This window comes from Sceloporus undulatus, chromosome 3, assembly GCF_019175285.1.
Source record: "Sceloporus undulatus isolate JIND9_A2432 ecotype Alabama chromosome 3, SceUnd_v1.1, whole genome shotgun sequence".
Taxonomy (NCBI): Eukaryota; Metazoa; Chordata; class Lepidosauria; order Squamata; family Phrynosomatidae; genus Sceloporus; species Sceloporus undulatus.
In genome coordinates this window covers 156,970,673-156,996,710 of record NC_056524.1, presented here as the reverse complement: position 1 = coordinate 156,996,710, position 26,038 = coordinate 156,970,673, and the positions used below count along the sequence as shown (strand labels likewise).

General features: G+C 40.4%; 1 protein-coding gene across 2 annotated transcripts in view; it reads right to left on the bottom strand.

Moving 5' to 3' along the window:
- Positions 1-24,186, bottom strand: part of SH2D4B (SH2 domain containing 4B) — a 133,220-nt gene extending 109,034 nt beyond the window's left edge. Inside the window, exon 1 of one of the 2 annotated variants that reach the window (XM_042460889.1) lies at positions 23,470-24,186. In XM_042460889.1, the coding sequence (XP_042316823.1) occupies positions 23,470-23,653 (184 nt within the window). In that variant the 5' untranslated portion in view covers positions 23,654-24,186. The remainder of the gene's footprint in view (positions 1-23,469) is intronic. The other variant, XM_042460890.1, reaches the window with a different exon arrangement.
- Positions 24,187-26,038: the final 1,852 nt, after the last annotated feature.

The window sequence follows — 26,038 nt, the reverse complement described above, 5'->3', positions numbered from 1 at the left end:
CCTCTGTTATGCCTAGACTTTCATACAGACTTATATCATCTTTGTTCAAAACCAAAATGTATTGTAATTCTTGTAAGGGACAGCCAAACTTTTAAAACTTCTCATTTTTAATTTTAGTTATAAATCCCAAGTTAATCTCGCTGTACTGAAGAAAAGAAGCATTCATCTGAAATAACAGCACAAAAAGTCATTCATTCAAGATCCTGTATACTATGTCACTTGAAACAAGTATACAACATCCAAACATGTGGTTTTACCCATTGCTGTGATTTTTTTGACAGGAAATGTGAGACTGCTGCTATCTGAACCACTCCTGCCACACTGTCTTTTTAAAAAGACACACAGAGATTGATAAGAAACTGGTAATCAAAACTTTCCTACAGTTCATGCAGCTGATGCTCCTGCAATGTCAACGTCTTATTTGTAAGTCGTTTCTCAGGCTCTCTGACTTAAACAAGCACTGCATTTGGATGCAACACATGTTTGTTTGAACACTGGAGGCAGCATATGTACAAAAGCAACAGGAATGTCTCTGCATTTGCAATATCTTATACTGCTCTGATCAATTTTCTATTCAATTAAATTTGTGTATTAAGGGAACTGAACTGGAAACCCTGCCTTGAAGCCTTAAAGGCTTAATTTCCTTTACAGATATCACCTGATCAGCTACTCTTCTTATCTTCTATGGTTCTTGGAAAAAAATGTTCTACAAGTCATCAAATATTGTATCATATGCTCTATAAAAGGATCTAGCTAATCATTACAATGTTTGTGAATATTTTGAAAATTCTAGGTCCTTTGCTCAAATTGAATAGCACAATACCTTTGTAGCGTTACCAATCAGTCAAGCCATTGAAGAAACAGTTTATGAGGACACATAGATGCCAGGTAGATGAAAATGTTTCAGTATTCATAAAGGAACAGTCAGAAAGTATCACATTACAGCCCACCTACAGAAGTGTATGCATTTGTCAACTTTGGAAGACTATTGCTATTACAACTCAGGATCTGAAAAGATCCAGAATAGAATGTGCTGAAGAGAACACAAAGTTCATGACAGACATGTTCCACAACACTTGCCAAAATCCACTCCCTTCTGAGAAGCAGAAACTGACTAGTTTGTTTACTGGTAGGAAATGAGCAGATGTTGTCAGTGACCTTTTAAATCCCTCCTCCCAATGAAGAAGCTTGCTTCAGGTTCAGCAGAAATACTGTCAGAGAGGCCCACGCATCAATGGAATGACAGAATTCCCATATTAGATATGAAATCATTTTTATACATCACAACACAGTACAAGTCATAACCAAGTTGCTTAGACTAAAAACTGACATAATTCTGTTTGACTAATGGTTTTGACTATACAAAGTCATGTTTACTCAAATAGAGAAGTCCCAGATGATCCACTGTGAATCAGTTCCTTGGTCATTAGCACAGTATAATAGCGTACTCAGAAAAATAATTACATCTACCTTAATTTCTGAGCTCAAAAAAAGGATACAACCAACAAGAGGGTTTTTTGGGGGGCAGGGGGTGGTCCCAGAAGTTTCAGCATATTTTCTTGATGATATAGAGCACAGTGTGATCATACTGCCTTTTGTGACATAGCAGACAATGCATTTGAGAAGCTTCTCTTAGCAATGTCATAAAATAAAAAGAACAACGTTATGTTTGATGTAAACTTGACTGTATTAATGAAGAATATAGAATGAGTATATTGAGGGTGCTACTGTATTCTTGTCCCACATTTCGGAGCTTCTTCTTGTGGCGCCTCTATGACATCACGAGGCGCCTGGCGCGGACTCGCGACATCATAGGCGCTGCGACACGTCTGGACGCTATGCGTCCAGTACGTAAAGATGGCAGCGCCCATGTAGAAGGGGCGCCGCTATCTTGTACGTATAGGATACGTACTAGGGTTAGGAGTGTGTGGAAGCACCTCCCCTTCCTAACCCTAGTACGTATCCTATACGTACTATATGGCGGTTTATATCCCGCCAATGAGACCATCCGTCCATCAGCCAAGGAATGCCTGCCGGAAGAAATCCATCTTAACAGCCTTCTTAAAGGCTTCAAGGGTTGTTATGTGATGGATCTCCTCTGGCAGGTCATTCCATAATTTAGGAGCAGCTGATAAAAAGATCCTCTGGGTAACTGTAGCAAGCCTGGTCTTTTTTGGCTGCAGCAGGTTGCTCCCAGAGGGCCTGAGTGTGCAAGGTGGATTATATGGAGACAGGCCTTCCCACAAGTAAGCTGTACTTAAGCCATGAAGGGCTTTAAAGGTTATTACGAACACCTTGTGTTGCGCCCGGAAACTAATTGACAGCCATTGAAGCAATTTTAGGCTTGGTATTATTCGGTCAACTCTAGGTTTTCTGACGGGCAATCTGGCTGCCATATTATGAATCAACTGAAGTTTCCAAACTAGGTACAAGGGTAGCCCCATGTAGAGTGCATTACAGAAGTCCAATTAAGAGGTTACCAGCATATATACCACTGTATCTAGGTCTCCCGGCTCCAGGTAGGGTCGCAGTTGGCATATTAGCCGAAGCTGATAACAAGCGCTCCTGGCCGACGTGTCTATCTGGGCTGACAAGTGGAGTGACGGGTCCAAGAGCACTTCCAAACTGCAAACACAGTCCTTTAAGGGAAGTGTGACTCCATCCAGGACCCGTGAACATATCTCCATACCCAGATTAGGTGTCCCCACAGCAAGTACCTCCATCTTATCTGGATTCAGTTTTAGTCTGTTTTTCCTCATCCAGTCCATTACCACTTTAAGACATTCATTTAGAGGAGAGATGACATCCTTAGTCACTGCAGCAGTCTGAGGCATATAGAAGTATATTTGAGTGTCATCAGCGTACTGATAACACCCTGCTCCATGTCTTTGGATGATCTCACCCAGAGGTTTCATGTAAATATTAAATAGCATTGGGGACAGAATGGCACCTTGAGGGACACCAGATTTAAGTTCTCTCTTAGTGAAGCAACTGTCTCCAAGCATCATCATCTGGAATCTACCTGAGATATAGAACCTGAACCACTGCAACACAGTGCCCCCAATTCCCAACTCTCCCAGGTGTTCCAGAAGGATAGCATGGCCAATGATGTGCTGCTGATGCCCTGGTGGCACAGTGGTTAAATGCCTGTACTGCAGCCACTCAATCACAAACCACAAGGTTGTGAGTTTAATATCAGCCAGGGGCTCAGGATCAACTCAGCCTTGCATCCTTCCAAGGTTGCTACATGAGTACCCAGCTTGTTGGGGGCAATTAACTTACATGTTGTAAATTGCTTAGGGAGTGTTTAAGTGCATTGATAAATGGTATAGAAATATATTTTCTGTTGCTATTCAACAAAGAGCAATCCAGAAGTTCTTGGTAAACCCTTATGATGGTGCTGCAGAGATTAAAGTGCCTGCATCTAATTATCAGATGAGCAGTCTGAAAGTCCACTCTAGCCCCTTGGAAACTGACATCAGAGTTTCTTATGACAGTCTGCAATATATGCTTTTGATCTGTCATCTTTGGCTGCTGCAATCGATGACACGGATGACACAGACCAAAATGATTTCCAAACATTTGGAATCAACTTAAGCATATATGGAGGAAAACCAGTCTCTGTCCCTGACAAAAGCTGGGTAGGCAACTCTCATTTGATTCCTAAAGTCATTTCCATTCATGCTGCTAATTAAAAGCTATTTAAAATAATGGGAGCTGCAGTCGATGGGATATTGCTAGAATTAGTGCACTGCATGCAGGTTCATTTATCATTGTTTTAAGCAATTATGGCGTCTTTCACAATTCCCAACAGTTAGCCATCTCCTCAGCTTTTAGAAAGGATTCCTTTTTACACTGAAGGTACTCTAAAGTCTGTTGCAAACTCAATTGGATATCACATCTCAGAGATTATATCATTAGTTAGTCAAGGTTTGCAGCCCATTCAGCCTAATGAAGTATTCAGGTAGTACCTCTCGGTCATTCTGTTGTGGGATAGATTAATTGCTAATTACATTATTGTTTTAGTGGATCGTTGCTTTGCAATCTTAGAGACAGTACAGAACTTCCAAAGTGTGCTTATTTAATACAATTCCCTGAGAAATCCTCTTTTTACTGCCAAATGTCCCCTACAAATAAAGCTTCCTGTATGCAGTAAACAAGTACAAAACAAAAATATGATACTAAATGTATCTCTCTGAGATGCTAGTTTTCTGCATGTAGAGCTTTTGTTTTTTATTATAAGGAAATATTCCAATACATGACACACTCTAGGCCAGAGCAAATGGGCAGGAAAAAGCAGCTCAATCCTATTTTTTATAAAGGAGGTCAAAACTCCGGGAGTCCACACTGTCTGTATTCAAGGCGGGTCAAACACCCTCCCATAATGCTCCCTTCATCCCTTTTCACCCCATGCCCCCCTGTTGGACTGTCTGATTTGTGTGTGTTGTAATTACATCCATTGCATTATTGGCAATCACTTTTTTGCTTTGCCGCAGTCCTGTCCTGTCACTGGGCTATTTATATACTGGTACGATGATAAGAGCTTATTTTTGCTCTGGTTTTTAGCCTCAGAGCATGGCTTTGTTTCACTTTCCACCCGCTTTCTCCTCATACACAGGGATGTAGCCAGGATTTTAGGAAGGGGGGGGTCCAGACTAAGTGCCACCATTATAATGGGGCTTCGGTGCAGCAGCGCAGCAGCAAGCATCATTCGTTTTTCTAATGGAAGGGGGGGGGTCCAGACCCCAAGGCCCCCCCCCTTGGCTACGTCCCTGTCATACATCTTCTAAACACCCTGCCTTCAAAGCTGTTAGAAGGTGCTTTATTTGACCAGGGCAGACTACCCCATAGAGACATTTATATTAACATGACTCTTCATTCTCTCTCTCTCTCTCTCTCTCTCTCTCTCTCTCTCTCTCACACACACACACACACACACACACACACACTGTCCTTTTATATCTGCCAGAGAATCCAAAATTGTGCCATCTCCTCCTCCTCTTATACAGTGGGATGGGCAAAGTGTAATCCATCAGCCAAATGCATCTCCAAAGGCTGTTTTTCAGGGCCCAAACACCCCAACCATGCTTTTGATAAAAGCTTTTTATGCACAAATGCCCACCATATGTGGCAATTTCACCCTGCCTTGGGGGCTGCCATTGTGTGGCTCCTGTTTACTTCCTATTTGGGAAAGGCCTTTCATGGTGCCCTTTCAAATGATACAAATATAGCACTATGATTCCACGTCTCTTTCTTTCATCTATAGAATCCTGGGATCTGAAGGTTAGGAATAGACATTTGTGACATCCACAGACACTAAACCAATCCTTTATTTTCTCATAGTACAGTGTGCTCCTTCATTTATCACAAAAATAGCTAGCTTTCCTTTTAGTTACTGTTTTTAAAAGTAACTCTTTCATTTCCATTTTGAAAAACTTACTGTTTTAGTCTTTCTTATGCTTTAATAATGTTACTATACATTATTTTATTTTAAACAAATATAACTCAATGTACAAGCTGGCCTTTTACACAAAATATATTCTCTTCCCAGTTAACAAGAGGAAGTATTTTTTTTGTTATTGTTGTGATAAGAAAAGCAAAGTGTAATGCCTTTTATTTTAGTTCCCAGTCCTCTCCTGAAGTGGTGTAGTCTATATTTGCATTGATCCTCCTTTAAAATCAGCATAAACCTCACCTTGAGCAAACATTTCAAGAAAAATGCAGACCTGTGACACTAACACCATTACTTTTCTCCTCCTCCATGATTTGTATCATCTTTGCCTGATGAAGGAACCAGTGGACATCAAAAGCTAGTATGACACATTTTGGTAGCTTTGTAAAGAAAAATACCATATATATATATATATCACCATGTTTTCTGTCTATATTTTATTGTAAGCTGAATAGACCTCGTCTTGCATTTTTCTCTGTCTACTGTCAATTCAGCTTTCACAACATAGCACAAACTGTGCTATATTCCTCCGCCACCATTTTGTGTGGAAAACCTTTGTAACTATAAAGGTATCATAAAAGTTATAGTTGTGATTCAAGAACGAAGTTAACTGTCATCCAGTTGTAATAAAATACAATTTAGTTATGCTTTAGTTAATGTAAAAAGGAATTAATTAACAGTAATCATTTATTTATTTCCTCCCAAACTTGTGAATAACATGATTATATTGCAATTTTTAAAAAGCTGAGTCTTCAGCTCCTTTAATTATATCTAGATGGGTGGCCAACAACAAGTTAAATTAATTGGAGCATGACCGGAAAAACTGAAAGCTGATGCTGTATCTAATATTCTCATTACTAAAGATGAAGAGGCAAACAACATGCCATCCAATTTCAAAACAACTTTGATTTCAGAGTCAAAAGAAATTTTAAAGTAGCAAGATTTTTTAAATTCTCACATTTTTATAAACAGAGTATGCTGTTGTTGTTAAATGCCTTAGAGTGGATCCTGGCTCATGGCAACTCTGTAGCTGAGACATTTCCAAGACTCCCTGTACTCTACTGCTTTGTTTCAGATCTATACATTCATACCCATGACATCCCCAATAGATTCTATCCATTTAACAAGTGGTCTTCCTCTCGTTCTGCATCCTCCCACCTTTCCTGGCATTATTGTCTTTTCTAAAGAGTCATGCTTTCTGATGATGTGGTTGAAGTATGACAGCCTCACTTTGATCATCTTGGCTTCCAGGGAGATTTCGGCTTGATTTGTTAAAGGTTAAAGGAAAATTTTGTTTGTTTGTTTGTTTGTTTGTTTGTTTGTTTGTTTTGGCTGTCCACGGTATCCTCAGCACTCTTCTCCACCACCACATCTCAAATGTAATTATTCTTACCCACATTCTTCACTATCCAGCTCTTGCATCCATACATGGTAATGGGAAATACAATAGCTTATATGATTCTGACTTTAGTGCTCAGCTGTATATCTTTATTCTTTAGGGTCTTTTCTATTTCTTCAAAGTTGCCCTTCCCATTTGTCTTCTGATTTCTTCACTGCAGTCTCCTTGATAGATTTTTTGACCCAAGGTATGGCAGTTCTTTTACAATGTATGTAGGTCCTCCACGGCCATTATTTCTGCGCACCTCTAAAGAAACTAAGATGTCATTCACATGTTGTTGTTTTTTAATGCAGCTATGCGAATAATCTCACTAATTCTGGTTTTGCTGTTCATACTATGGAACTACATCTATGCACATTTATGCAAGTTCAGTTTCTTACATGTGCCAGCACTCAAATAAAGATGGAGTCAATGATGAGAATGTATCCGAAGCATGTTCAATGCATGTAGAGTTTTATCCTGGTTTATCCCAGGTCTATTTGCCTCAGTTATTCACACAGCCAAGAATTTGAATCTTTTAGAAAAACTTGGGGGGGGGGGTTTGTTTTCCCGGGGTTAAGGGGGGGGGTTGACATACAACCCCACCCCAAACTTAATCAGATGCATTCAAAATGCATGTGAACAAAAAAGATTCAACCCAGATTCTACCTGGGTTATTTTTACCATCTGAATAACCTCTGAATGAAACAGTATTACAAGATTGCTCAGTTTTGCTTTTCCCATCTAGAAAAAATATTGAATACTCCTCTGAACTCACTTCCCAAAATCACTTCAACTTCAACAAGTGCGGCACCAAGGGTGGCTTTTTGCCAGCACCAAAAGGAGAGGCTTTCTGCCACTTCTTTTTGGCCAGTAAAATGCCAGTTCAGGGCTATGGTATACTGTTGCTGCAGCCTGATCCAGCGCAAAAAAAGGGGCCAGTGATGCCGCCTCTTTAAGGCCATGGAGAATTGTTTTCCCCAATCTCGCAATTTACCAGCCTCATGTATCTTTAGTTAAAATTTAGTAGGATAGATGGCATGAGAGCTGGACAATGGATTAACTGTCCCATGCATTTCTGGTCATTTCTCACTGTTGAGGAGCTTTTTTCATGTTCAAATGTTCTTGCCTGGTTTGAGAAAATCTGTTAGATAAATATTATTAGCCATTCAGTTTTGTAATGTGCTTCCTATTTTTTTTTAAATGACAAAAGTTCTGCCTTTTGTTGGAAATTCAGAGTCAGGTTTTGTGCAGTATTCAAAATGTCTTTTCCCCTTCTGACTCTTATTCTAGAATTGTATTATACTTCTTCACAAACCTCCAGTTCATTAAACCATGTACCATTTTCCTTCAGTAGAAATCATTTATGAATACTTTCAAACCCATCCAATTAAAGGGTGTAGAACCTTGGGAGTTAGGGTTGCTAGGTGACTTTATTGTCTTAGGACCGGTTCATTTTTATTTCTCCTATCAGAGAACTTATTCCTGCATATAAAGTACACAGAGCATTATTGATGAATGGCTCACACATGTATAAATTATGGCCCTTGCTGGCAAAGTACCTGCAAACAATGCCTCTGTACGAGTCCGGCCCTGCATGCAAGCATTTTGCCAGCAAACACTGCACTTCGTTCACACTCATACATTTTATAAAGCCAACTCCTAAAATAATGTTGTTAGCACAGACTTGAATTGGTTCCAAAATAAGGTATAAAATGGCCCTGTCATGTGTGGTTTCACAGATTTATGGATCATAATGGATGTCATTAATTCAAAACAGAAGAAAGACACAGAAGGATAACCATATGTCAATATTAATTTCTGCATTCTCAGTCTGGATAGCAGACAAAGGGAAGTAAATGCCAAACCCTCCCTCCCCTTCCAGTATTAAGACTCAAAATCTTGATTTCAGTGTCTGAAAACAACAACAGTAGTTTGTTTGTTTGTTTGTTTTAAATGCATTCAGGTTTCCATGAATTTCTTTTCTCATTCTCTGATGCTAGGTCTGCTCTGATCTTTGCCATTTTGATGGGTGAGATAGAAAGGAGTGGACAGTTCATTGTGGTGTTAGGCTAGTCCACAAGCATGTTCTGAGCACATTGCTCCATAGTGGCCCAGCAGTTGCAATGTGGCTATTCCCTTGTGGTAAAATTACAAGCTATGGTCTAGCAAGTAATAGCAGTACTTCTTTTTGAGATGCATGTGCCAAGCATTTCCTGTATAGACAGGACCAGGGATAAGTGCCCCACTGGCTGAATAGACAGATCTGTTCTTTCTTTCACTCCATATGAATAATTATATTGTTTCCATCAAAGGTTTCTAGCATAAATATTGTGGCACACTACTACACACAATTTCTGTTTCAATACATTGAGCGGCAGTTCTCAACAAATTAATGTCAGAGCAAGCAGCGACACACCAATATTCTCTTCAATCTTATAAGCTTGTCCTTCAGCTTCAACTGTTCAAGGCCCAATACATTCTAAAACCTCATTGCTGCCATACTGTCAACTCCAAGACCTGGTTTGGTATATTGTCTGCAGGCCAACCAGAAAGTCGCTCATGCCATCCTATTTCAACCAAACTAATAAATGGACTCCTGGCAAAATGAAAAATTGCATGTCTACCTCCATCTGAAGAACCTTGAATGACATTTCAACATTCATATTTCAAAAATGATATACTGTGAGCTTGCTGTTGGCTTGTTTGATGACTCAAAATATTCACAAACTTTCACAAAGTTCCATAAAACAGGGAAAAATCTTATGTGGTTACATTCCTTGTCAATCTGCAAGATGATTTTCAGCAACATAAAATCAGTGGATGAAAACATTGAATGGTGGTGTCTGTTATAAAGATCAGCATACAGCTTGACATTGTGCCATTGGAAATAAACTACCAGGAAGGATCATTATGCAAGGTTATGATTAATGCTTATATTACAAATGTATGATTATCTGCAGTTATTAATCGTAACTGTAAGCTAAAAAGTGTAGAACCAGCAACAGGAATTTTCAGCACTGGGGACCTGCCAAAGTGAACCCTGTGCACATCCTGCTAGTAATTGACTTCAGTAACTGACTATCCCACTTCCAACCTCATGAAGAACCTGGCCCTTTCTATTGCTGACTATTTACCTGTTCTTTGTGTGAGAGAAATCAATGACATGTGCAAGGACAAAGTGCTGTAAACTCTGCATACTTTGTCCTTTCCTCCTGGGATAGAGGTGGGCATAGGGCATGATGTCACTTTCCATTTTGAGTGAGACTAATGAGGGAAAATGTGGTATTTCAGTTTGCGGTGGAGAGGGGTTTTCTGTGAAGCTGAGGGTGGATGGGAATTGGCCCTGGTCCCCACAATTTCCACTTCTGCTCTGAAAGATTCAGAGAGCCATACAATTAAATTGGCAAGAAGGGGAATTCAGTACAATAAGCAGCTGATCCCCCCTGATAAAATAGGGCCCAAACAAACAGGTGAAAATAAAGCTGCTTCAAGTCACTTTGGAGATATGCTGTTTCAAATGATGCATACATCCTAAGAGGCCAGAAGCTGTGCCCAAGCTGCACTCCAGTCCTTAGGACTAGAGCATGGCTTTGGTGCAGCTTCCGGCCTCTTAGGATGCATGCATCATTGAAACAGCATACCTCCAAAGTGACCTGAAGCAGCTTTATTTTGGCCTCTCTGTTCAGGCCCATATTCCCCAAAGGTCCACTAGAGCCTGGAATCCCTACATGTTGGAAGAATTATATATTGCATTCTATTTTCCCTCCTTAGCTAGACAGGGACTTCCTACCTTCCCCCTCTCTCATTCTATCTGGCAGTTTAAGTGACTCTCTGAACAATCTAAACTATCACCTCTCATTCTCCAGTCAGTAACATTCCTCCTCTGAGTATGATTAACAGCTTTCTTCCTGCTATATTAACTCCAGTTAGATTAGGTTTTAGTTTTGTTATGTATTTATTTATTTGTTAAGGCCATTATTGTTGGTTTTTTAAACCACAAACTACATGTTTGTCATTTTTTGAGTTAGTCTTTATTCTTTAGGAAAGCAAATTAAAAGATAGTCTGACCCATGTTTTTGCTGCTCTGCTGATGAAAGCTGAACTCTAACAAATTTAACTTTCATATCTGCATATTTTCGCTTACCTTTAAAAGGGTTAACACCTAAATGTCAAATGGATAGATATTTAGGTCCCAGTATTGAACCAAGCTAAGCCCCTTCAATATGTGAGAGGGGAAGGGCACTGGTAGTTATTGGGATTGGATGGGTATCACAGTTGGCTGGCTTACTCTTGAATGCCAAGTGGGTAACTGCTCACACTCCAGCATCATGACCCCAACCCTCATTCAAGAGGAATCATTGGACTCTCTTCTTACAGCATGGAGGTATGCCGAAATGCTGGTCTACCTTATAAAGAAACAAAGACTAAAAGGCTAAACAATTGGACTCCTATATTATTATAGGTTTTAGCTTTAAAACCAGTTGGAGTGTTTGCCCTTCATTTCTGATTGGTTCGGCTGGCAAATATCTCTTCTAAATCTGTATTGGACTCTCTCAGTTAAATAGAACAATCTGCTATAAATACAATTGATATATTACCTGCTTAAATATTCCTTTTTCATAGAGAGTGTGGATTAAATCTCGCTGATCCTATCTCTTAAGAGTCATTTCCACAATAATGATGTATATCAATGTACTCAGTATTGCTTGAGGTTGTGCAGGTTTTTTGTTGTTGTTATTGTCTCTTCTTTCAACAAGAAATATAGATTATTGAGCCAATCAATAAAGACAGGAAAATACATGAAACAAAAATCCTTTCCACCCCAACTGAGCAAGCAAGGACTTGGTTGGGCCATTTGGGGCTTCAGTTGGTCATCACAACTCCTAAACAGGATCCAGATGCTCATTGGATGATCAGTTCTAAGGATGGCCCATCATTAGTGATTAGATGTGAGCAGGTCCAAGAGGTAAGGGGGGGGGTGTTGTTTGTTTTGTTTGTTTGTTTGTTTTTTGCTTTCTGCTTCTGGGCCTGACTTTTTTGGGAGCATGGGGCTGAAAGCAGTGCCAGGTTGCTGCTATTATTATTATTATTATTATTATTATTATTATTATTATTATTATCAATATAGTGCTGTAGATTTGCACAGCGCTGTACATAAGAGTAAACCTGCCTATGGTGTACAATCTAAGAAATAATAGGATAATACATATAAAATACATAGGAATACAGGAAATGGTACGATAAAACAGGCAACAAAAGAACATCAAATAGCAAATGATAATCACCCAATGCCTGGGAACGCTTCTCTGAACAGGGTGGTCTTCAACTCCATTTTGAAGCTGGTTAAAGAAGTGATGGCACTTGCTCGCAGGGGAAGAAGGTTCCAGGAGTGAGGGGCAGCAAGTGAAAAGGGGCGAATCTGCAATGGGGCAGAGAGAATCCTGGAATGAAAGAGCCGACCTTAACTACCAGAACGGAGGGCCCGAGTGGGAATGTGAGGAGAAAGAAGGTCTGATAAATAAGGAGGGGCCAACCCATGGAGGGCTTTAAACGTCAACAGCAGAAGCTTATACTGAATATGGAAAAGGAGTGGGAGCCAGTGAAGGGATGCCAACAAAGGAGAGATATGGTCAGAGCGGTGGGCAGATGTGATAATGTGTGCAGCTGAATGCTGGACAGAAATTAAAGGATGGAGGTGAGAAAGAGGAAGCCCAGCCAGAAGGATGTTACAGAAATCGTCGTGATACCACTAGGGCATGGACCAGAGAAAGATATGTTCTTCTCTCACCATTTCACTTTTTTTTAAAATAATTCCTTTTGCAGTTTGCAGTTGTACGTATGTAAGTGTTTATAGTTGTGTTTGTATTTCAGCTTGCCTCTTACAAGAGCTAAAAAGAATAGACTGCTCTGTCCTTCCTTGCTTTGCCTTAATAATAAGCCAGGTCAAGCTGAGAGAGAGAGTGATTGGCTCAGAGTCATGCAGTGAATGTTGTGGCTTGTGGGAGCTTCAACTTAGATCTCCCTGATCCCAGTTCACCACTCTAACCATATCGACAGTTGTAGCTTTTCTATTTTATAGGAAAGAATACCTAAGACAAAAAGATAAAAGACAGATTAATAGCTAAATCTATCCTTCACATGGCCAGCTTGCCTGAAATTAGAAGGTTACAGAACATGGCCTTTCTGGTCCACTCTACAGAAAACACTGCTGCATGAAATATATAAGGGTGCATGCTTGTACTATTTTCCCAAGCAAATTAAAGCATCTTTATTTAGGGACGGCATTTAAAAACAGTATCACTGGATGGATGGCTGAGTTGAGGCTGATATTCTATCAGTATTTTATTGTTGCTGATTCTAAACTGTGGCCAATTTTAAATGATTTTTTTAAAATGCAGACATGTTTTAATTGTTGGTTTTATTGCCTATGATTTGCAATCTAGCCAGTATGATGTAGTGGTTTGAGATTTGGACTATGATTCTGGAGATCAGGGTTCAAATCCCTCTGCAGCCATGGAAACCCACTGGGAGACCTTGGGAAAGTCACACTCTCTCAGCTTCAGAGGAAGGCAATGTCAACCCCCTCCCTGTGAAGTAACTTGTCAAGAAAACCCTGCCTTAGGGTTGCTGTAAATTACTTGAAGGCACACAACGGCCCGAAACAGATAGGCTTAAAAAGTTGGCTTCCATGTGGCTTGGGGTGTTTGTCATTTAGATGGTACATATCCCCAACCTGTGCGGAAGCCATGCCAGTGTTACTTCTGGGATGCCTAAGGTGGCCCAAACTCAGCCTTGAAAGCAGCTTATATTTTCTGTTCCTTGCTCCCTTGGGACTGCAGCAGGGCCTGGCATTGGGGATGCAGTGTGTGGTTGCCGTGGTCCTGTGGTGCTCCTTCCTGACCATCTGTCTCATCCGAACGACAGCTATAGAAAAGTGACTGACAATCTTCAGAAATAAATATATATATATATATATATATACCTCAAGAAGGAAAAGGACAGCACTGATGCAGACAATGTTAGTACCACAGCAGACCTGAATGTGAAATGTGGAATCCCTTCAGATTCTGTTTTAAAAGTACACAGAACTTATCTGAACATTCTATTCAGCCTCAGGATTTTTAAATTTTTTACATTTGAACTCTCATAGTTCAATCAAATAGCAGAAACCTCCCATAGATTTCTACCGAAATTGTTGTTTCTGCCTTTCAGTTTCTGCAGTACTGTGAACAGGGCATACAAACCGAACTGGAAGGATGTGGCATACCCTGGTCAAAAATGAAGTGCACTGAACCTTGAACTGTCTCCCAGTCTCATATACAAGATCAAATCACCATAAAAGCAGAAGAAAGATACTCTCTTATGGGTCTTCCTGAGATCTTTGGAAGAAGGGTGAGAAAAATTAATGTGATGAATACTGGGCTGTGATCACTGTCAGGAGAATCAAAACAAACAATAGGGAAGGAACATACCTTAGGGAAGACCATATGTGCTGTATGCACAATGTCCTAGTTTGAATCCCTGATATATCCAATCAAACAGTTTCTGCTAGCAAATGTTCTTTGTGGTGCTACATCTATATACGGATTATCATTAGGTGGCAATAGAGAAGTAGGCTGTTGTCAAAGAAGAAAAATTGTTTCAGTTTTATCTCAATATTGTGTCTGTGGTCTCTATAAATTCTATTTGGTATGAGCACTGGGGTTACTGTCAAGACTATGTTACCTAGGGATGTAAATCTTCACTTACTGCATTTTCTCAAGCAAGAACTAACAGTGCTAAAAGTTTTCTAGGAAAGAGTACAAGAGTTGTTATGCATTTTTGATGATTTTTAATAAAATTCAGAAAACCTCACAGTAGTTGACTATTTAATTGATGGGTATCTCAGAGGCACCCTTTTTCATTGAGGTTGAGAAAATTCATGAGTATTCTTTACTTTCCTGCTGTTAACTCTACAGTTGTTATTTTACCAGGGAACTGGAAAGCTGATATGAGTCAAACTAGATGATGATATTGGGCTAATAGGATAAAAAGTCTGGCCAAGAATAAAACAGCTTCTGATGTTCCTAAAATTGCTTTTGCCAATAGTTAAGAAAACTACATTCACCATGCAAACCACCATACAACTTGCTAGATGGTAGACAGCGATGGCAAATCCATCTACCATTTTTTAAAAGAAATGTAAATGCATAAAATTATGGGGATCCAAAAGGACAGTTTCTGGAGTGACAGGGAACAGCAAATTGGCTAGAAATAAATCTGAGGCACAGTCCCTCGCGGTTTCATATTCTAATGGATGTGTGATCTGAAATGGTGCCATGTGGCTATAATGGAAAAGTTGATGAAAGATGTTCTCTCAAGCAGACTACACCTTTTAAGTGATTGAATGGGACACAGCCAGATGCTGCAAAATTCTTCAAGATCTCCCACCTCCTAACAATATTATTTTTGTTTCAGCAAAGGTGCTTTGATCATGGTTTGTACATTAGCACCACTCCACATTTGAAGGTTGGGTTTTTTTTTAGAATCAGGAAATTTGCAAATTTGTCATTGATGGAGGAATGCACTATCTGATTAACACAAACACAACAAAGACAAGTAAATACCTAGATAGGTAATTAATGACACATTCAGACTATAATCTGGATTCCACAATTCTGGCACACAGGTCCACCTGCCCTGCAAAATAAATGTCAAAGAAGTAAGTACCTCCTGCACATTGATTTTAGAGTGGTTGTTATGTGTATATGCAACATTAAACACATTTAGACCTAGTAGCTTTATATGGTGTTGAGTGGGAAGGCTGCCAGTTCTGATTGCAACCTGTGAACAAGTACTGAGGTTGTACTTATGGCCTTGATCAATAGTCTTTACTTAAACATCAAGCAAGGAAAATGTTACTACTCTATTGGTGGTAGTGGTTCTGTCATCAGCCTTTGAATATAACATGCAAGCAATTATTGAACCTGGTTTTTTCACTTTTAGCAGGAAGACCCAAAAGAGTGGCAATTGATAGATCCACTAACTTGGAAATTCAAGGAGACAGAATCTGTATGCACTGCATTTCCTTAAATGGGGTGCATCTTACCATGTGTATTCAAATGAGTATTCTCATCTACAACTTTATGCTTCTAATACCACATCAACATTTCACAAGGTGTATGGCATTAATTAAAAGGTAGCCTGTTGCCCGAACTCAATTAGAAGGAGTATGTCATAGGACAAGGGGAAAATAAAATTATTTAGGTTAGTATTTTTTTTCTGACATCTGTCTGAAATTAAACTGAAATTCGCTAAGAATTCAACAAAGGTTGTTTTTGAGTTTCTGAGGAATGAATATTATAGTCTACTATATAACTTGCAAAGCATCTCTCATTATGAGAAATAAACAGTTCCATTACTTTCTTTTCATTTACAACTATTGTGACAGATTACAACTAAAAAGCTAGGGGAGAGTAGGTATCATTAACTAACTGTAGCTTCTTCATTCAGTCACTGAAAAATAAGTGAAATGGGAAAGGTTTACCACCCATACATTACATGATAGAATCCCTTTTTCCTTTAACAGATGGGGCATAAGCCAGCATGATAGTAAGTCGCCTTATATGGTGTGCAATAAATTCCTAAGCTGCACCAAGATGTTATCTGTTCATGACAATGGAACAGTAGAAAACTCCATTCCCAGATCGCTATCATTTCCTCCCTATACTGAAAACAAGGTCCAGAGTGTGCCGAGCAGCATGAGTGGGGCCAGATACCACTTGGGACAGACCTATGGTTGTCATGGCAGATGCCAAGACCTGAGTCACTCCTGACAGGATAGCCTCAGCTTGAAATCCCCCAGTATTACCAGATACAGGGACTCAAGCACCACCCCTGAGACCATCCCAGCTATCTTAGGAAGGCAGACTGCTGAGCAGTATGGTATGTAAAGGAAAACAATAGAAGGTGTAATCTGTCCCAGCCAATCATTTTTAACTAAAATCCTTCATCTGCAGACTGAAGGTTAGGGCACCTGATCAGGGGAATTTTATCCTGATAGACCACTGTGACACCACCTCTCCACTCCCCAGGTCTTGTCTGCTGTTGTACTGAGAATCCTGATGAGCAAAGACAGTAAACCACTACCACCCCACCTTATGTGCCTGTCTCCATTTTTAGTAATCTATTTCCTCCCTTTTTATGCAATCCTTCAGAGTACACTAAACACATCCCTAGGTACAGCAGGTGCAGAGCAAATCAAGCAAATGAACTGTTTCCTTCCTATTCAGAAATATCTGGATCATTCATGAAACCCTCCCTTCATCATAAGCGTAGACAGTAAACTATCCTCACAGCTCTGCAAAGAGCTGATCTTAGCAAGAGTGCAAGCTAAGACACCTAAGTTACCATAAATCTCATTTAATCCTTGAGCTCTTAAGTAAAAGAAACAACATTTATGTATGACAGGAGAGCCAAGCGTTAGGCAGCAAAGTTAATCCTGTTTCCTCTACACAAGTGATTAACTGAAACTTCCAACCCTGCTCAAGTAACCAATTGTGAAAAGGTTTCTGAGTTTAAATGAGAACCCCTGGTGTCCAAGTATGGGATCTAGCCTGACAGCCTTCAATAAGTGGGCTTGAAATCCCCCAGTATTACTAGCTGCAGGGACTCAAGCACCACTCCTGAGACGATCCCAGCTATCTTAGGAAGGCAGACTGTTGAGCAGTGAGGTATGTAATGCACCAATAGAAGGTGTAATCTGTCCCAAAGTCATCTTCAGACACTGAATGAAATTGGCATCTGCAACACCAGCCCATGTGGTTGGTAGGTAGTATGAGGCCTCTGGATTGGTATATCAAGAACTCATAAGAGCCAGCATTTCCCTGATTAATGGGGGAATATCTTGGAGAGCCAGTATGGTCTAGTGGTTTGGATATTGGACTACAGATCTCAGAGACCACAGTTCAAATCCCTGCTCAGCCATGGAAACCTACTGGATGACCTTTGGCCAGTCAGACTTTCTTGAGGTATAGCGGTTTGTGTTGGGGTGAAGAGAGACGTGCTGTGTCCACTACAACCACGTGCAAAGTTGATCCACGCAGACAGGATGCCACAAGAAGGCTCTTAGAGAGACGTCTGCAAAGGCTTAAGGCAGAGAAGTAAAAAATTCCTCCCACGCAGGCTTCAGGTTGAGCTCCTGGCTTGCAGAAATAAACACTGCTGGACCGCAAGGCTCTCACTCAAACAAGAGGGCTTTAATTCACTTGTTCCAAACTATTTACAGGATCGCACAGAGTACCAAATAGCCATCTGGATACTCACAGCTCTATATATAATTAGACAAAGTGCTTCCCCAGTCACCGATCACAACAACCCAACGACAGAGATAATCACCCTCTCCCTTTTATAGGTGGTCTTCTGTGAAGTCATGTGATGTCTTGCCACCAATGAAACCTTGTTGGTTTCATCCCCAGTGCAGGTTGCATCATACCATATCCCATGATGCACCCCTTGACTGACTTCACCTGCTGTACATGTTACATCAGATGTCCCATGATGCACAGCTTCCAAATGCTAACTCATGCAAGCCTGCCACTTGAACTGTAATTACCTCTTCTCCAGTTCCACCTAGTGGCCACATCCATGTCATTTCCAGGCCAAGTGTGCCACATGGTCCTGACAGTTTGAGTGTTGGACTGTGATTCAGGAGAGTTTGATTCCCAGCTTGGCCATGAAACCCACTGGGTAACCTTGGGCAGGTCACATGCTCTCAGTCTCAGGGGAACACAATGGCAAACTCCATCTGCACCAATCTTGTTAATAAACTCCATGATAGGTTTGCCTTAGGTAGGATCACCATAAGTCAGAAATGAGTTGAAGGCACACAACAACAACAAGCTTCTGCATGCTGTGCCCCAGCTTTTAACTGCTGATCTGGATGACTCCTGAGGTAGAGAACAACACCCATCAAAGATTTAGCCTTGTCTTGACACATATAACAGTATGCAGAAAAGTGCACAAGAATTATTTGCCACTCGGTACAAGGACGCAAATGCTCTACCTTTTGTATTGGGCTGAGGAGGGAGGGGTTTCTATTTAATACAACATTAAATATCCATTATGTGGCTGTGCTGAATTTCTAACAAATTAAACATCGCTTGTGCCATTTCAGAGCCCTCTTGTTCCACCACATTGCCTGAGCCTGCAAAGCTGCTTTGATCACACAGCAAGGCTGTTTGTTTGAGGCATGCATTATTCTTTTGTAAACTGCATTCTTTAAGAAGCAAATAAAAATTCTCTTGATGAAGCAAAAGCACAAAAATAAGCCCAAGGTTATGAAATGAGCTGAGGTGAGTGATCTGAAGAAATTCCAGAGCAACAAAGAGCAGAGAGAAACCATCCTCCCTTTCTAGGGAAATACTTTATAAACGGAATGAAATAAGCTACTGGAAATAATAATTCCTTTGTTTGATGTAAGATTCATCCTTCCAATGTGGACAGGGGAGGGGGAGGAAAGAGGATTAAAAATTGCAGATTCAGAAGATAAAATATATTGGCTAGGTCTGCAATTCCAGAATGGTGTGGTGGTTTGAATGTTGAACTATGACTCTGGAGACTAGGGTTTGAATCCCCGCTCAGCCATGAAAACCTCCTGGTTGATCTTGGGCAAGTCACAATTTCTCAACCTCAGAGGAAGGAAATGGCAACCCTCCTCTAAAGAAACCTGACCGGAAAACTCTGTAATAGGTTCACCTTAGGGTCATCATAAGTCAGAAATGACTTGAAGACAAACTACATAATGCCATGTACATTTCTGGATTGATTGACACTAACAATAATTTCTACATTCAGTTTCCACCGACTTCACTGTCTACAATCCCACTACCAACCATGTCTACTTTCCTAAAATCCAAATAATATTGTACACCATGCATCTGATGGAAGCAGCTATATTCCAGGAAGGTTTGTTCTAAAACAAATATGGACTTTATTTTGCTGCAGCAAGACTAACATGGTTAGCCCTTGGGAGAACCCAAAGCCTCATCCTACCACTCTTCAGTTAGACTTCAGCATAGTATTTATATTCATTCTTCTTATTAGAGATCATTTTCCAGCTTCACCTAGGAGTTGAGTGAGAATGAAAAATCCATCTGTGGGGTTAATCTATGATGGCTCAGTAACACAATGTACATAACAGCCAGCAAAGAATAAAAATGCACATAGAATAGATTTGAGTATCCATGAAGGGTTCTGGAACTGAACCCCAGCAGATACCAAGGGTTCACTATAATAAATACATAATAATAAATACATGATTTTTCCAGTCTCACTCACACTCCCTTTTAGATTCATAATGAAGGTGGGAGGTAAGTTAGGCTCAGGGATAATGACTAATGTAAATTCATCAAGAGAATAGAAGTCATGACTGAATGGGATCCTTGGACCCATACATTAATATTTAGTCCACAGGAGGAAAGCATATTGGCCGTTTTTATTTTAGTCCATTCCGCCTCCGCCACCTCCCCCCCCCCCCCGTGCACATTGATACCCCACCATGAAATAAAGAGACCAGACACGTAAATTAGATGAATAAAGGGCCATTTATTTGACCTACATCCTATTTAAGCTAAGCACTTGAACTTAAACCTTAAACGTCAAACTGTGAGAGAATGATTAAAGTGAAAGCCTGGTGCGGGACCAGCTGAAGCCAGGTGTCAATCCTAGACCTCCTCTTCAGCCTTCCCTTTGGGCACAAACACCGAACCCCGAGGTAAATCTGATGATTCGGATTGCATCCTCAGTCCAGTCCTAGGAAGGTAAACATAAGGCACTCTCCCCCAAACCCCCACGAATTTGTAAGGTAGAGCAAAACCCCCATGTCTACCTCAAAGGCAGGTTCTCTCACAACTCCACGTCCCTTGATGTGTACAAGCTGAACAATAGCCTAATCTTTCACCACAAAGGGGCGCCAATGGTGCATACCAAACAATTCTTTAACCCCATATGGGCCAGTGAAACCTATTTATCAGCCACCCTTAGCCGATATCCAGTTCCTTTATACAGTATGGGGTAGGCAAAAAAAAAAAAAAAAAAAACCTGGGAAAAGGGGAGAAAATTCCTACCCGGCCCCAAAGCGACCAACAAAGTTCATACTGCATTTAGGACAGGAGGGTGGGCTGCATCATCCAAAAGAAGCAGGATGTGGGGTGTACCATCTTATATACTGACTCCACTCCCCATCATGTGCCTCAGCTTGGTCTGTTAGACCATGCTTCCATTTGAAAATACTGGTCTCATCATGGAGGGTATCATAACCCCACACTCCCTCAATGGCTCTGCCAATCGTCCTGGTGTGAACATTTTTAATATCCAAAGCCCATTTGCAGAGCCCCTGCATTCTGTTTTGAGACACTCCCCACAGTGGACCCAGAAAAGAAACAGAATAGTACAAAATAAGCCCAAAAGTGGCACATGTCACTTCCAGTCACTCAAAATGGCAGCTACAATGGTGCAGCAGTGGACCTCTGAAGCTCTAGAGGAACCAAACATTGGTTGGTACAACTCTGTAGGCTCTGGACCTTGCACACTGTGCCTTAGAGCAACAATGTAACCACTATACTACACTGTTATAAGACATCTGTACAACACACAGAAACCCCTTCCCACTTTGTGTAGCCTATCTTGTCCACGCCAAGCCATCCACATAAACTTTGCAACTATCCCATTGAGTTGATGTAACAACACAGTTACTCTGGCAAATATGATCCCCCCCTTCCCCAAGGTACCAACTCAGTTCATAATGTATTAGAGTGACTTTGTCGCCATTTGAGATTAAAAACATTGTCATCCTCTTTTATGCAGGATGGAGACCATATTTTCCAATCACCCTCCCCTGATGTTTTGTGGGGGATTTTTTAACCAAAAGACTTACAGCTAGAGACATGGGCAAGTCATTTGGAAGAAGTAAACATCCATAAAATGTTGAGCATAGGTGAGTTGTGTGCACTCAGAGACAGAAAGACAGACAGGGTAGAGCTTCCTCTGATCATTTTCTCCCCTTTTTCATCATTCTTTGTAAACTAGAAAATTAATTACCCAGAAAACAATTCTGTGCACTAAAAAGCAGAATAGGTTTAATGTATAATTTATATATGGAAATGCAGCTGTCAAAAGTGTGACAAATGACTATATAAAAATGTTGCAGTTACATTTTCGGGTGTTAGCGTGCATTAAGTTCATCTTCACCGCAAGACAATCTTCATCCTCTTAATGTTGTTTTGCTACAGGGAACAGAGCTACATCCTTAGTGCTGCACACACACCCTTCCCCCACCAACACTACCAACACTACAGATCAATCAAACTGAACAAGCCTTTATTCAAGAGTAGTGGAAGGATTACAAAAAAGCAAGAATGCTGCTGAACAGCAAATACCCTTCACAGTGTGTTTTTTAAAAGTGGGGCACAGAAAGAGGGATAAAATATGGTAAAATCTTCTAATCCCAATGTGAATAAGGCATGTGCTGATCTCTATGGGCTATGCCTACATTTCTTGATTTCCCCACCTCTTCACATTAATATGTTGATTAATGTACTTCTATGTGAACAAATCCTGATGAACTGAATCTCAGTAGTTACTCTCAACTAGAGTAGGCCCTTTGAATCAATTGCTGAATGGTGAGTGGGTATTTATGCAACTGACTGTTCAATTACTGGTGACACACAATTCAACCATTGATTCAATATGCCCACTCTAACTGGAGGTATGTGGCCAAAATACAGTAAAGGCACCAGAGCCCATTTGATCTTGAAAGCTAAGCTGGGCCAGCATTGACTAGGACTTGGATGGGAGACTGACACTGAATACCAGGTTCTATGGACTATATTTCAGAGAAAAGAACTGGAAAAATAGTTTCTGAGTATTCCTTGCCTAAGAAAACCTGAGGAAATCTATGACACTAGCATAAGTTAACAGGTGACTTGAAGGCACACAGACACACATTCACACACTTACGGAATTCCTATTGATTCAAAAGAGCAACTCTAGTTGGGATTAAGAATAGGATTCAATACCTGTGTGTCCTGGTGCCCAGCCTTTCTATTGCAATTGATAATTTCATGGCCATGGCTAAAGTTACTATCAGGTAAGGGCTGTATTTCCACATATTAATGAATAAATCATGTTATCAGTAAAGAGAAGGCATTTATTACCCTTTTAAGAGAGGAAGGAAATTAGCTTCCAAACTCACTCCAGTCCATTCCCAGTATTTTAGACTGTTATTCTTCAGTAGCTCTCTACATGTCATTTCTACTTGTTGTACATGTCTAGCATTATAAGCAAATAATGAGCCTGCATGCCTCACAATGGAGGGAGCCACAATTAAGCCTACCGAAATAGGAGACATTTGTCACAGATAACTTAATTCCCATTCTAACATTCTCTGGATTGGAGCCATTGTGCCTCATCAGCCAGAGTGCTTCCGGGCCTCAGTTTAAGCAGCCTCAGTTTAAGACCAGTGTATTCAGAAGATTACCTTGGACAAGTCTTAGCTTTCACCTTCTCTGAGATTTACTTCACAGGGCAAACAACATAATATTTGCAAAGTCCTATAGAAATTAGCAGTCATGATCAAATAAAAACTGTGAAATCTTACTCTGCTTGAGTCTCATGGTTTTCTTCAGCACTGCTTCTTCTTCTTTGGCTCTTTCCTCGTTCTCCCTCCATCTCCTAACCTGCTCTTCCCTCATCTTATAGAAGAGGACATGCTTCTGTTCTTCATTCAATTCAGCCAGTAGTTCTGGATCAATGTACATATCCCGTAGAATTTGTTGCAGCATGACAAACCCGTGAAGAGAACCACTTGCATACAGGAGCAAAATTCAAAAACAACCAGACTTTTGTCCAAGCCTGTAAAATACTACCGTCCGCACTTCCACACACAGCTAGAGGCAAAAGAGCTGGTCCCTCTTGTGACAGACTGGATTCACTTTCATGCTCTGATCACTTTCCCTTAATCACCACAAAAATAATAGCATCTCATGTCACCTATCAACAGGTGTTCAGTAGAAAAGATGGAATAGGAGATAGGAGGCGGACCAACGGGGTGGACCGCTTGGACAATAGTAAAGGGAAATTTAAGGCAAGTTAAAAACAAATTGGCCACAAAATCAAAAAGAATGGCTGCTTAAATACCTGGAGACAACTCAGAGTTAATTTTTTAAAAATTGCTCTTACTATGGCACATTGTTCTCATTCCGATGTCACGGTGTATCCTCTGGTGTTGTGCTGTGTGTGTGTGTCTTCATTCTTTTTTTTAAAAATCTGGATGTTATGGTTAAAAGTAACAAGTACACTACTGATATCTGTGTCATTCCAGTGTCCTGTGGGAATGAACCTCCTCCAATAAGAGACAAAACAGTGTTACATATTAACTCTGGCTCTGCTTACTCTTGCCAGTTGCTGGAGCACACAGTGCCACCTGTCTCTATCCAGGGTCATGTTTAGTTACTGCCAACAGGCATAGTGCTTTGGCAGCAATGATTAAAAAGGATTTTCAATCTTGCAAAAAATAAGAATACTGTAGTAAAAAAAGAGCGACAGGGAGAGAAGGAATGAAAAGCAATCTAAAGCTGTGGTGAGAAAACTAGAAAGGAGACTAATTAATATTAATTAAGCAAAACCCTGTCCTTGGCAATTCAAGCAGGCGGTGTTAACCCTCCTGCCATCAATGTATTTTCCATTCTGCAGTGAGAGAAAAGAGAGGAGATTGCTTTTTAAGCAAATTGTGACCTTTTGCTGTTTACTGGCATTTCCCCCAAGCTCTATGAAATACTATGGTTAGCTCTTTAGAGTTTCTGTTAAGATAATTTATATGTTAATAATATTCCCCTGTCCAATCCTCAGAGTCTGAGATGCACGAGAATAGATTTAAAACTCCAAAATATGCATCCGGGCCTCTATTAGGGCCAAGCAATATGTCACAGAAGCTTCCAAATAAAGGTATGAACATCTTTCAGTTCCCATTTTGTTGTATTCTGAATCCTACCTGCATTTTCTTCCCATCCTTCTTTCACACTGGGTTGCAAGATTTTGGGAGCTTTTTGTATGCCTTTTACACATTTTCCTGATGTATACATTTTCTTCTCATTTTATCTAATTTATGCATGCTTCTCCCCAATGACTAAGCATGGCTGTGGCACACTTTTTAACTGCGGACATTTTCTCTATTTGCATTTTAAAATTCTGGAAACCTCTGTGGTGTAGTGGGTTTGAATGATGGACTATGATCTTGAAAGACCAGGATCTGAATCTCTGCTTAGTCCTGGAAACTCACTGGTGGCCTTGAGCAAGTCACACACTCTCAACCTCAGATGAAAGCCATGGCAAACCTCCCTGAAGAAATCTTGCTCAAAAAATCCTTTGATAGGTTTGCCTTTTGGTCAATATAAATTGGAAATGATTTGAAGGCACACAAAAAAACATTTTAAAATATACAGTAGGTGCACACCTTGGTATACATTATATTTCCCCAAAATGCCTCACAGGCCTTGCAATTGGGTCAATTGCTTTTTTATAAAAACTCAACTGATTTTGAGTCCCCAAAAGACCACCTTCATCAAAACTAACAAACCACATAAGTGACCAGTTATCCATTGCCACACAGATGGCCAATCCACCCTCAGTTTTATGGCTGCTCCTGCCACAGCTGTTCTGTATCTCTCTTTGTTGAAATCTCTGTTGCAAATTGGATTCACTGCCCAGAGAGCTTCTGCACATCCAAGAGAGTGATTGTGGGAGGAGCAAGCTTAAAGCTGAGAGTACATTTACCATTCGTGCAGCAAAGGATCCACAGTTACACTTGGAATCAAACCAAATTCATCCTTATTTTCAGGGTTTCCAGAACTCTTCAACAGGCTAGATGGCGCAAAAGAACAGAGATCGGAGGAAAGTGGGATGGGGGGACAATGACCAGAGTCCATTAAGTGCAGATCTAGGGCCACATTTAGACCTCTCAGGATGTTTTAAGGGCCCTCGATGCCACCAAGATCCCTGGGAAAGCCTTTTTATGGCCTTTATGAGTGAATTGTTATTTCTGGAAATCTCCAGATCTATTGATTTGCTTTTTAAATACGGTTCAAGGCCTCCCTGTACTGTTTAACATAAAAAGAATATTTTCAAAACCTGGTGTGGTTCCTGATTTCTCTTCCCTACCAACACTTCTG